Below are 13,344 nucleotides of genomic sequence, written 5' to 3' on the forward strand. Positions count from 1 at the left end.
GGGATTACAGGCATGTGCCACCACGCCCGGCTAATTTTTATATTTTTAGTAGAGACGAGGTTTCTCCATGTTGGCCAGGCTGGTCTTGAACTCCTGACCTCAGGTGATCTGCCCGCCTCAGCCTCCCAGAGTGCTGGGATTACAGGCATGAGCCACCGCGCCCAGCTGGGAGTCTTTTATGAAGGGATTGGGACAGAGGAGAGTTTGTTTACCAAGCAGTAGACGGCAGAGCTAGTCATGGCAGTTTTGCCACTTGAATTGCACCTTAGCTTCTGCATTCGATAGACGCTCTACCTAGGTAAAAACTAAACTCTGGGCCAGGCGTGGTGGCTTATACCTGTAATCCCAGCACTTTAGGAGGCCAAGGCAGGCGGATCACTTGAGGTCAGGAGTTTGAGACCAGCCTGGCCAACATAGAGAAACCCTGTCTCTACTAAAAATAGCAAAAAAAAGTAGCTGGGCATGGTGGCGGGTGCCTGAATCCCAGCTACTCGGGAGACTGAGGCAGGAGAATCGCTTGAACCTGGGAGACAGGTTGCAGTGAGCTGAGATTACGCCATTGTACTCCAGCCTGGGTAACAGAGCCAGACTCCGTTCCCCTCCACTCCCCCGCAAAAAACACTAAACTCTGACATGTTGCATTTATTTTGGAGAACTATTTGCATCTCAGGAGATTACAGTTGGGAAGTGATCTTGAGGGTCTTCTGAGTGGTGGCCTTGGAGAACACACCTCATAGATCCCACACACCCATACATAGTGAGTGTGTCCACACACCTCATAGAGCCCACATGTCCATACATAGTGAGTGTGTCCACACACCTCATAGAGCCCACATGTCCATACATAGTGAGTGTGTCCACTTCTGTTGTGTTAAAGTGGGAAAGAAAGATGCTAACTCTGCTATGTGTGGCAGCTGGCACTGAGGACTATGAAGACCTGACCCAGGCCTTGAACCTCATCAGAGATATCATCTCACAAGTGGACGCCAAGGTCAGCGAGTATGAGAAGGGCCAGCGCCTCAGGGAGATCGCAGGGAAGATGGACCTGAAGTCCTCCAGCAAACTCAAGAACGGGCTTACCTTCCGCAAGGAAGACATGCTTCAGCGGCAGCTCCACCTGGAGGGCATGCTATGCTGGAAGACCACATCAGGGCGCTTGAAAGGTAAAGGCCTGCCCCTGGCCACCTCTAGTGGGTGCCATCTTGGATCAGTGGGCACTGTCTTGGAGTTGTGGGCACTGTCTTAGATTAGTGGCACCATCTTGGAGAGGTGGTCATCATCTTGGATTGGTGGGTACTCTCTTGATTGGTGGCACTATCCTGTATCAGTGGGTACCATTTTGGAGTGTTGGTTGCCATTTTTTATTGGTGGGTGCCATGTTGGATTGGTGGCACTATATTGGCTTGGTAGGTGCTATCTTGGGTTGGTAGCACCATCTTGGGAGTTGTGGGTGCCCTCTTAGAGTGATGGGTGCCATCTTGGATCAGTGGGCATCATCTTGGATTGGTGGGTGCCATATTGGATTAGCAGCACCATCTTGGAGTGGTGGCACCATATTGGATTGGCTGGTGCCATCTTGGATCAGTGGCACCATCTTGGGAGTTGTGCACACCCTCTTGGAGTGGTGGGTGCCATCTTGGATTGGTGGCATGGTCTTGGGAATGGTAGTACCATCTTGGATCAGTGGCACCATCTTGGGTGCCCTCTTGAATCAGTGGGCACCATTTGAGTTGGTGGGTGCCATTTTGGATTGGTGGCACACTCTTAGGAATGATGGCACCATCTTAGATCAGTGGGTGCCATCTTGGATCGGTGGCATAGTCTTGGAAGTAGTGACATCATCCTGGATCAGTGAGTACCATCTTGGATCACTGAGCATCATCCTGGAGTGGTGGCATCATCTTGATCAGTGGGCTCACTCTTGGATCAGTGGCCACCATGTTGATTGGTGGGTGCCATCTCGGACTGGTGGCATGGTCTTGGGAGTGGTGGCATCATCTCGGATCAGTGGGTGCCCTCTTGGATCATTGGGCACAATCTTGGTTTGGTGGGTGTCAACTGACACAGAGCCACTGAAGTCTGGCTACTTCATGGCTGAAGGGAGGTTATGAGCTGAGTCAGGATGAGCGAGGCAGCTGGGGTGTAGCATAAAAGAGGTGGTCGTATCACCATCCTCCTCCTCTGGTCTTTGGAAGGGTGCAGTACAAATCAGGAGGGCATGCTGAGTCATTGACTTCCAAATGGATACCCAGGGCATTGGTGACACATCGTGACACCCCAGGTTTCGGCCCAGAATTCCGAACACGCTCAGCTGCCCATCTGGGCAGTCATGGGCCAGCCTGCCTGCCATGGGCCCAGCCACTGAGAGGCCCCCATGTGGGTAGAGAATACTCCCAGGACTGCTGATCAGTGTCCCCAAGCATCCCACTCGCTGCCCAGGGTGTGCTCCAAGCCCTACTTTCAAGACCCATGTTGCAGTTCAGACCAGAGAGCGCTCAGGATTCATCCCTGGGTTTCCTGTTCATTTTTGGAGCCTCTAGAAACATCCCAAGCTATCTATTCACATCAGCATCTTTAAGGGTCTTGAGGGAGTCATTGAGGTGGCCAAATGACAGCATTTGCCCACTCATCATTTGAGTAGGCGTGTATTTCGCAGACAGGTTTAGCGCCTTCTGCCTGCCAGGCACCGAGTTGGCTGCTGGGAATACACCCCACCGGGCAAGACCTGGCGCCTAGCCTTTTAAGGCATCAGTCACTGGGGCTGAAAGAGAGAAACAAGCAAACAAACGGAAAAACTAGTTAGAAGTCCAGCAGATGCTTTAAGGAAGCCAGCACGCTGCAGTGTGAGAGAATTAGCAAAAGCGTATCTGACTTAGACAGGGGTGTTGGAAGCAGCTCCCCAAAAGTGGCATTGCCCTTGAAATGCAGCTCAGGATTTGCATCTATGTGCAGGAAGCCTTACAGCACAAGATGTTCATACAGGGACAAGGCACCGAGGGGGACTGAGGGGCACGAGGGGACTGAGACCACCCCTGGCCTGCATCGCTGCAGTGGCTTGGGTCCTGGTGACCCAGGAGCAGGGAGAACAGAGAGCTCCGTTCACATCTGAGACATCAGAGGGAGAGATGCTGTATTAGTCCGTGTTCATGCTGCTGATAAAGACACACCTGAGACTGGGCAACTTACCAAAGAAAGAGGTTTAATGGACTTAAACAGTTCCACCTGTGGGGGAAGGCCTCACAATCATGGCAGAAGGCAGGAGGAGCAAGTCACGTCTTACATGGATGGCAGCAGGCAAAGAGAGAGGGAGCTTGTGCAGGGAAATCCCCCCTTATAAACTGTCAGCTCTTGTGAGACTCATTCACTATCATGAGAATGGCATGGAAAAGATCTGCCCCCATGATTCAATTACCTCTCACCAGGTCCCTCTTACAGCACGTGGGAATTCAAGATGAGATGTGGGTGGGGACGCTGCCAAACCATATCAGACTCTCAAAGGTCAGACCCAGCAGGTGTTGTTACAGCAAAGAGAACTGCCGGGCACAGTGGCCTGAACGGGCGGGAGCCCTGGTTTGAGCTCTGGACACAGAAGGGACTTAGAGGAGGCTCCAGCTGCTCATTGGTGCTGAAGGTTGAGACCTGGAAAGGTGACGGGGGCGTGCAGGCAAGGCAGAAAGGAAACTTCTGGGCCCAGGCAGAAGCATCACGCTGCTTACACCTTCCTGGGAGGTGGCATCCGCGGGAGTGGCCAGCAAGACCTCCTGGCCATGGGACCTTTAAGATGCCTCCTTCCATGCTGTTTTCCCAGATGTCCTGGCCGTCCTGCTGACCGACGTACTTTTGCTGCTACAAGAAAAAGATCAGAAATACGTCTTTGCTTCTGTGGTATGTATCCTGTCTCTTCAGACGAAGGGTTGGCTGGGTGCTGTGGCTCACGTCTATAATCCCAGCACTTTGGGAGGCCGAGGTGGGCGGATCACTTGAGCTCAGGAGTTGAAGTCCAGCCTGGCCAACATGGTGAAACCTCACCTCTACTAAAAATACAAAAATTAGCCGGGCATGGTGGCCCATGTCTGTAGTCCCAGCTACTCAGGAGGCTGAGGCAGGATAATCACCTGAACCCAGGAGGCGAAGGTTGCAGTGAGCTGAGATTGTGCCACTGCTCTCCAGCGAGATTGCGCCGCTGCTCTCCAGCCTGGGCAACAGAGCGAGACTCTGTCTCAAAACAAACAAACAAACAAACAAAAAAACAGATGAAGGGCCCTGCTTGCTGTGACCTTGTTGGGAGGTTGGCTGAAACTGCCCATGGAAGGTACACCTGTGAGTTTCCTAGGCCCACGTAGCTGGGATTACAGGCGCCCGTCACCATGCCTGGCTAATTTTTTGTATTTTTAGTAGAGACGGCGTTTCACCACGTTGGCCAGGCTGGTCTCCATCTCCTAACCTCAAGTGATCCTCCTGCCTTGGCCTCCCAAAGTCATGGGATTACAGTCGTGCACCACCGCACCCAGCTGCTGGTGTGTTCTTAACCAGTGTATTTGTTTGCTGAGGCTGCTGTAAACAAAGTACCATGGACTGGGTGGTTTAGACCACATGAATTTATTGTCTCACGTTTCTGCGGGCTGAAAGTCCAAGATGAAGTTATCAGCAGGGTTGGTTTCTTCTGAGGCCCCTTGTAGACAGCCATCTGCTCGTCTGTTCTCTGTGTCCTCGAGTGGCCATCCCTCTGTGTGTGCCTCTGTGCTAATCTCCTCTTGTTAGAAGGATGCCAGTCAGATTGGATTTGGGCCCGCGCCCATATGATCTCATTTTGCCATAATCATCTCTCTCTCTTTTTTTTTCTTTTTTTGAGACAGAGTCTCGCTCTGTCACCCAGGCTGGAGTGTGCAATGACACAATCTCGACTCACTGCAACCTCCACCTCCCGAGTTCAAGTGATTCTCTTGCCTCAGCCTCCTGAGTAGCTGGGATTACAGGTTCCCGCCGCCACACCCAGCTACTTTTTGTATTTTTAGTAGAGACGGGGCTTCACCATGTTGGCCAGGCTGGTCTTGAACTCCTGACCTTAAGTGATCTGCATGCCTCAGCCTCCCAAAGTGCTGGGATTACAGGAGTGAGCCACCACACCCGGACCTTAATCACCTCTTTAAAGGCCCCATCTCCAAAGACAGCCACATTCCGAAGTACTGGGGGTCAGGACTTCATATGAATTTGTGGGGAACACAGTGTAGCCCACTCTAGCCAGTTAAAATGTGCATTTTGCTGGTCTGTGGAAGCATTGTCTCTTTAAGGATGCGTGACAGACTAGAAATACTGGTGGCTCTGGGTGGCCTGAGGCACAAGACAGAGATGGGTTTATTTGTTGTTATATACTACATACTGTTGTATCTTTTGAGCTTTGTCGTGTGTATGTGCATTGCTGACTATTTTTTAAAAATTTTTAAGCTGATGAAATTGACACATTATCGGGATACTAAGGAGCAAGATGGCTCACTCCTGTCATCTCAGCACTTTGGGAGGCCGAGGTAGGAGGATCACTTGAGCCTAGGAGTTCAAGACCAGCCTGGGCAACATAGTGAGATCCCACCTCTACAAAAAATACAGAAATTAGCTGGGCCTGGCGGCACGTGCCTATAATCCCAGTTACTCAGGAGGCTGAGGTGGGAGGATCACTTGAGCCCAGGAGGTCAAGGCTGCAGGGAGCAATGGTCAAGGCTGCAGGGAGCAATGATTGCACCACTGCACTACAGCCTGGGTGACAGAGCAAGACCTGGCCTCCAAGATAGTAAAAAAAAAAAAAAAAGGATTCTAGGATTTCATTGCAATAGTGTCTTTTTCTCCCCCAGATGGCAAAATATTTCCGCTCTGAATTGTTTGAAAAGAAACGAGGAGCGTGACCCCCACTCTTAGTTCCCCTCACCAGGCCCTTGACCTCGCTGCTGTTTGGGTGCGGTTGGGTGAAGGGTGACCTCCCCAATGCCCTCTACCCATGCAGGACTCAAAGCCACCCGTCATCTCGTTACAAAAGCTCATCGTGAGGGAAGTGGCCAACGAGGAGAAAGCGATGTTTCTGATCAGCGCCTCCTTGCAGGGGCCGGAGATGTATGAAATCTACACGAGCTCCAAAGAGGACAGGAACGCCTGGATGGCCCACATCCGAAGGGCTGTGGAGAGGTGAGGAGGGCCTGGAGGGTCTCCCCACCCGCTGCGTTCCTTCCGCTGATTGGTCCACCCTTGGCTTCGACGATTGGCCATCGGCTATGACCTTGAACTCCCTCATCCCAGCTTGGGACCCATGACGCCATTCCAGCTCCTTCTGATGACTCAACCTGTTGGATGTTGAGGCCAACGGGCCTGGAAAGGCAGCTGTAACCTGGGCCTTTCTGCGTGCGTGGGCCACTGCACCTGCCATGGCGGGCTTTCTGCATTCTAGGGCCAGATTTGTTGGAGCAGGGCATGGCATCTTGTCCTTCCTCCTTGGGCTGAGCACCCCTCAGGGCCCAGAACCAGCTGGCTTCCCCTCCCTCTCTTTATTTTTTATTTTTTTGAGACAGAGTCTTGCTTTGTCACCCAGGCTGGAGTGCGGTGATGCAATCTCGGCTCACTGCAGCCTCCGCCTCCCAGGTTCAAGCAATTCTCCTGCCTCAGCCTCCCGAGTGGCTGGGATTACAGGCATGAGCCACTGCGCCCAGCCTATTTTGTTTTGTTTTGTGTTTTAGAGTCTTGCTCTGTCACCCAGGCTGGAGTGTGCTGGCACAGTCATAGCTTACTGCAACCCAAACTCCTGGGCTCAAGCCATCGTACCCCCTGGGCCTCCCAAGTAGCTGGAACTACAGGCACACACCACCACACCCAGCTAGATTTTTAATTTTTGTAGAGATGGGGCCTCACTGTGTTGCCCAGGCTGATCTTGAACTCCTGGCCTCAAGCCATCCTCCTGCCTTGGCCTCCCAAAGTGTTGGGATTACAGGCGTGAGCCACCATGCCCATCCACTCCCTCTCTTGATTCCTGGAGGATTCCTGGTGCCTTAGCCTGGTTCAGACTCCCCCATCCACAGTAGCTGTAGCTCTGTGGGGCTTGCAGCCACCCACCTGCACCTGGCAGGTCCCCTGGACTCCTCCTCCAAGTCACAGGCAGGCTCATAAAGCCTCTTCCTGGTTATGCCCTGGCGCTTTGGGGCCGGATGAATGTCAGTGGCTCTCTCTTCTCCTCCTCGTCCTCCTGCACCACGAACGAGCTAAATCACTCCCAAAGTCAGAGACGGTCATGGCGGCTGGTTCTGCAGAACCAGTGTCTGTGCCAGAGGCCGGCCTGCCTGGGAAGCGCAGTTACCCACCCGACTCCCCTCCCTGCAGCTGTCCTGATGAGGAGGAGGGGCCCTTCAGCCTGCCCGAAGAGGAAAGGAAGGTGGTTGAGGCCCGCGCCACAAGACTCCAGGACTTTCAAGGTGAGGGGGAGACGGCGTTGTGGGCACACCCCTTGTATGGTGAGCCCTGGGCCCCCCATCAGGACTGGCCACAGAGGGCGAACTGCCCCCCAGGTGACCCGGTGTTTTCCCGTGGGCTGTGCCATGTCCTGCAGCTCTGTGAAGCATTAGAACGGGGCTGTGCCATGACATAGCGATCTCCAGAGGTCACTTAGCCCTTCAGGGGTATGTGGGAGAGGGAGGGAGGAGAGCTCAGGGGCCCTGAGCCCCTTCCAGAGCCGACCGCACAGCCACACATGCCGCCACCACCCCATCCTCGTGCAGCCAGGAGCTCGACAGGGCATCCCAGTCCCATACGAAGGAATAGCACAGGGCCCCCACAGCCTCCTTCCAGAGCTTCCTCCTCCCTGTTTGTTTAATTACACTATTGAGATGTAATTCACACACCATACCACTCACCCTCCCAAACATTGGGTTCAGTGGCATTTTAGTGCATTTCCAATTATGCAGCCAGAATCATGTTAACTTTAGAACATTCCACCACCCCAGAAAGAAGCCCCATCCCCCTTAACAGTCACTCCCCACCCCATGCCCCAACCCTGGCAGCAGGAATCTACTTCCTGTCCCTGTGGATTGGCCTGTCCTGGACATGCCACATAAATGGAGTCACACACCGCACGGCCTTTTGGGTCTGGCTTCTCTCGCTGGGTGTGATGTTAAGGTTCATCCACATTCAGTGAGCACTTTGTCAAGAACAATTCCTGGTACCCTGTAGCCTGTAGTAAGCTACCTTCTTCCCTTTCACTGTCTGTATTTTTTTTTATTTTATCTTTTTTTTTTTTAAACGGAGCCTCGCTCTGTCGCCAGGCTGGAGTGCAGTGGTGTGATCTCGGCTTGCTACAAGCTCTGCCTCTCAGGTCCAAGGGATTCTCCTGCCTCAGCCTCCCGAGTAGCTGGGACTACAGGCGTGCGCCACCACGCCCCACTAATTTTTGTGTTTTTAGTAGAGATGGGGTTTCACCATGTTGACCAGGATGGTCTCGATCTCTTGACCTCGTGATCTGCCTGCCTCGGCCTCCCAAAGTGCTGGGATTACAGGTGTGAGCCACCACTCCCGGCCCTATATTATTCATTTCTAAATTGGATAATACTAAAACAATAAGTGGCCTGGTATGGTGGCTCATGCCTGTAATCCCAGCACTTTGGGAGGCTGAGGCAGATGGATCACTGGAAGCCAAGAGTTTGAGACCAGACTGGACAACATGGCGAAACCCCGTCTCTACAAAAAATTTAAAAATTAGGCTGAGTGCGGTGGCTCACACCTGTAATCCCAGCACTTTGGGAGGCTGAAGCGGGTGGATCACTTGAGATCAGGATTTTGAGACCAGCCTAGCCAAGACGGCAAAACCCCGTTTCTACTAAAAATACAAAAAATTAGCCAGGCATGGTGGTGCATGCCTGTAGTCCCAGCTACTCGGGAGGCTGAGGCAGGAGAATCACTTGAACCCGAGAGGTGGTGGTTGCAGTGAGCCGAGATCATGCCACTGCATTCCAGCCTGGGCGACAGAGCGAGACTCCTTCTCAAAAGAAGAAGGAAGGAAAGAAAGAAAGGGAGGACAGAAAATTCAGTTTTCTAAGGCTCTAAGTTGGTCCCAGACTAATAAATGGGCCTGATACAGTCCTCATTCACACCCTACTATGTTTGATTTTATTTTATTTCTTTTAGAGACAGGATCTTGCTTTGTTGGCCAGGCTAGAGTGCAGTAGTGCAGTCATAGCTCACTGCAGCCTTGAACTCCTGGGCTCAAGCGATCCTCCTGCCTCATTTCCCAGGCATGCACCACCACAACCAGCTAATTTTTTATTTGTAGAGACAGTCTCATTACGTTGCCCAGGCTGGTCTCGAACTCCAGGCCGCAAGAGTCCTCCTACCTTGGCCTCCCTAAGTACTGGGATCGCGGGCCTGAGCCACCACAGCTCACCTGATTTCTACAACGAGGGGGAAAATAATCAGAGGACAAGGCCATGCCCTCCCCTACCTCCCAGGAATGTAGGACACAAGGGGGCAGCCTACCTCAGGGCAGGGCCAGCGGGAGTCCTCATCCTTAGGCCAGTCCCTGGGGCTCAGACAATTCCAGGGAAGGCCGACCCGGCTGACTGCCACCTCCACCATCACTCTGCAGAGCGGTTGAGCATGAAAGACCAGCTGATCGCGCAGAGCCTCCTGGAGAAACAGCAGATCTACCTGGAGATGGCCGAGATGGGCGGCCTCGAAGACCTGCCCCAGCCCCGAGGCCTATTCCGTGGAGGGGACCCATCCGAGACCCTGCAGGGGGGGCTAATTCTCCAGTCGGCCATGAGCGAGAGTAAGTTGGCTGCCCACACCTCAAGGGTGCAGTCTTGCCTGGGTGGGCTCCTCAGGGGACCCCAGGCCAGGCTCACGGCTCATTGTGGCCGACACGGCACCCTGTCCAGGACAGGCTTCTATCTGGGGGGACCCAGGAGCAGCACTGACCCCCCACTGGTGCCTGCCAGAGCCAGAAGGGCCTTAGACATAATCTAGGCCAAACCCCTCCTTGTAGACATAAAGCACTTTCTCCTCATCCAACAACCGCTCTGATGCTCCCTGCATGCAGCGGCTGTAAGCCGGGCCGTGGGGAGGATCTGAAGTTGACTGAGACTGGTTCTCTACCCACCAGAGGTTCCTCTTCTTCCTGGGAGGTGGGTCCTTGGTGATATCCCCAGAAAAACACACGCACACTCCCTCAGTGGGTCCCCAGCACAGCTCCAACACAGCCGCCAGGCCCCTGGGCTGGCCGCTTGGGCAGGCAGTCAGCGCCCAGTCTGCCCTTTCTTTTTTTCTTTTTTTCTTTTTGACATGGAGTCTCGCTTTGTCACCCAGGCTAGAGTGCAGTGGCGTGATCTCGGCTCACTGCAACCTCCACCTCCTGGGTTCAAGTGATTCTCCTGCCTCAGCCTCCTGGGTAGCTGGGATTACAGGCACCCGCCACCACACCCAGCTAATTTTTGTATTTTTAGTAGAGATTGGGTTTCACCATGTTGGCCAGGCTGGTCTCGAACTCCTGACCTCAGATGATCCACTCTCCTCTGCCTCCCAAGGTGCTGGGATTGTAGGCGTGAGCCACCGCGCCCTGCCTCAATCTGCTCTTTCAACAGTGAGGGAAGCCAACGCAGCCCCTGCCTTCCAGAGCCTTTCCGCAGAATAAGAAGGCAGAGACGGGGGTCAGTCTTTCTCCCTCCAGCCCCACTGACATCCTTCCACCCGGCTCCAACGGCCATTGTTCTTGGCCCCATGGGGACACTCTCATATCCCGCACCTTGGGCTGGAATGTTCTTGTCCCCACCTCTGTGCCTGGCCACGGCCTGTTGGTCCTAGAGGGCTTTCTGTGGACAGCCCTTCCCCACAAGGTCACTCTCCCGTATGGCCATTGTCACACAATCAGTGTATGGTCATTGTCATATAACACACCAAGTGTTTCCTGCTGGCCCTGGGCAGGGCCACATCCAGCATTCGCCAGCCCCTGGCCCGGGGCGGCCTGGTGGAAGGACCTGCAGGAGCCTGTACCCGCCCTCCCCATGGCTGCCCCACAGCCCTGTCCTCCCACTTAGACGTGGATTGGCCTGTCCTGGTGGTCATACCTAAAGTAAGGGTGTGCACAGGGACAGTGGGGCTGAAATCCCATGGCAGACAGTGGGGGGCAGGCGGTCACCACCCCAGTGAGTCCCTCCATCCACCCCAGTCTCGCTGCCCCATCACTCCATATTCCCCCAGCACACTTCCGCAGGGCGACCCGTGCCTCCTGTCCCCTTCCTTCCACAGTCGAGGGCATCCAGAGCCTGATCTGCAGGCGGCTGGGCAGCGCCAACGGCCAGGCGGAAGACAGAGGCAGCTCCACAGGCCCGCCCAGGAGGGCTGAGACCTTCGCGGGCTACGACTGCACAAACAGCCCCACCAAGGGTAAGAGTGGGGCCGTCTCCCCTCCTGCCCCCAGCACCACCCCTCAGGATGCACATTAGCTTGTGTAGGGTTTCCTGGAACCTTCTTTTTTGTTGTTGTTGAGACAGAGTCTCGCTCTGTCGCCCGGGCTGGAGTGCAGTGGTACAATCTCGGCTCTCTGCAACCTCCGCCTCTCAGGTTCAAGCGATTCTCCCGCCTCAGCCTCCCAAGTAGCTGGGACTACAAGCACACACCACCACACCCAGCTACTTTTTGTATTTTTAGTAGAGATGGGGCTTTGCCACGTTGGCCAGGCTGGTCTCGAACTCCTGACCTCAGGTGATCCGCGCACCTCAGCCTCCGAAAGTGCTGGGATTGCAGGCATGAGCCACTGCGCCCAGCCGGTTTTCTGGAACCTTCTGAAACCCTCCAGACATTGTTGGTTGTGTTGTGATAGCAGCACCCAGACCAGCCCGCCCCTCTCCAGCAGGCATCTGTGCTGCAGATGCCACCATTCGGGCCCAGCCTGGGTTTCCTACCTGGGCAGGGGCTAGGGGTGGACTGGGAAGCTTCCCCTTCCCCATGGGATGGCAGCATCCTCACGCCCCTGGCTTGGGGTTCTCAGATGGCAGTTTCAAGAAGAAAGTCAGCAGCACCGACCCCAGGCCCCGAGACTGGCGAGGCCCCCCAAACAGCCTGGACTTGAAGCTCAGTGACAGTGACATTCCTGGGAGCTCCGAGGAATCGCCGCAGGTGGTACGTGGATATCCATTTGCTCGGTACAGTCTGAGTCATCATAAGGATTCATGCGTGTGAGCAGCTTCTGCTGGGGTTGTCCAGTTTTAGTCTTATCAGCATCGACAAGCGTTGTTCATTTTGTGGTGAATAACAGTATCTCAGCCCAGATTAACGCGCTGGCAGGTGATTTCTTCCTGCAGCCTCCCGGGAAAAGCAAGAGGTCCCCAAGAGGAAGGCTGGGGAGGGGACAGGCTCAGGGCACTCACCATGGCTTCATCAACAGGCGAGTAACCCCCTACAGGGACCACCAGCTTTCAGCCGGAGCAGATGTGGTGGCGCCTACCAGATGCCAGATCTCCCCGGCTGTTCCTTTGCCTTTGAATCAGAAGGCCAAGTGCCTACTCAGCCCTGCCCAGGTTAGGGGTCAGAGGCCAATGCCAGCTGCCTCTGGTCAGCTCTGAGGCTTGGACTTGCCCCTGTGGCCAGAGCTGGCACACAGGCCTTATAGCCAAGCCCACTCTACCTCCAGGTGGCCCCAGCCAAACACCGAGATTTGCACAAGTCAGATGACCAGCAGGGACTGTGTTCCCAGTCATGACCCGGTCCTGGGTCCTTCCTGTTATCCACACTAAGGGATGTATTTTCAATAATAAGCAGGGGCCAGGTGCAGTGCCTCACACCCATAATCCCAGTGTTTTGGGAGACCGAGATGGGAGGATCACTTTTTTTTTTTTTTTTTTTTTTTTTGGAGACAAGGTCTCACTCTGTCACCCAGGCTGGAGGGCAGTGGCGTGATCACAGCTCACGCAGCCTCTAACTCCTAGGCTCAAACAATCCTCCCACCTCAGCCTCCCAAGTAGCTGAGACTACAGGTGCACGCCCCCACACCTGACTAATTTTTTAAATTTTTATAGATACAGGGTCTCACTATGTTGCCCAGGCTGGTTTCCAACTCCTGGGCTCAAGCAGTCCTCCTGCCTTGGCCTCCCAAAGTGTTGGGATTACAGGTAAGGCCGCCATACCTGGCCTTGGGAGGATCACTTGAGGCCACGAGTTTGAGACCAGCCTGGGCAACATAGCAAGACCACATGTCGACAAAATATTTTTAAAATAGCTGATCCTTTGGCTGGGTGCAGTGGCTCATGCCTATAATCCCAGCACTTCAGGAGGCCGACTCGGTTGGATCACTTGAGTCCAGGGTTTGAGACCAGCCTGGCCAAC

The 13,344-nt window shown here is 54.2% G+C and overlaps 1 protein-coding gene across 3 annotated transcripts in view; it reads left to right on the plus strand.

Annotated features, from left to right (window-relative positions):
- The window catches only part of LOC100454400 (rho guanine nucleotide exchange factor 18), a 74,618-nt gene that overhangs the window by 54,663 nt on the left and 6,611 nt on the right, over positions 1-13,344 (plus strand). For all 3 annotated transcript variants that reach the window (XM_024237614.3, XM_024237615.3, XM_024237613.3), the window contains 7 exons: positions 915-1,163; positions 3,809-3,885; positions 5,996-6,174; positions 7,357-7,448; positions 9,611-9,793; positions 11,269-11,406; positions 12,011-12,141. In XM_024237614.3, coding sequence (XP_024093382.1) covers positions 915-1,163; positions 3,809-3,885; positions 5,996-6,174; positions 7,357-7,448; positions 9,611-9,793; positions 11,269-11,406; positions 12,011-12,141 — 1,049 coding nt within the window. The remainder of the gene's footprint in view (positions 1-914; positions 1,164-3,808; positions 3,886-5,995; positions 6,175-7,356; positions 7,449-9,610; positions 9,794-11,268; positions 11,407-12,010; positions 12,142-13,344) is intronic.

Source organism: Pongo abelii, chromosome 20, assembly GCF_028885655.2.
Source record: "Pongo abelii isolate AG06213 chromosome 20, NHGRI_mPonAbe1-v2.0_pri, whole genome shotgun sequence".
Taxonomy (NCBI): domain Eukaryota; kingdom Metazoa; phylum Chordata; class Mammalia; order Primates; family Hominidae; genus Pongo; species Pongo abelii.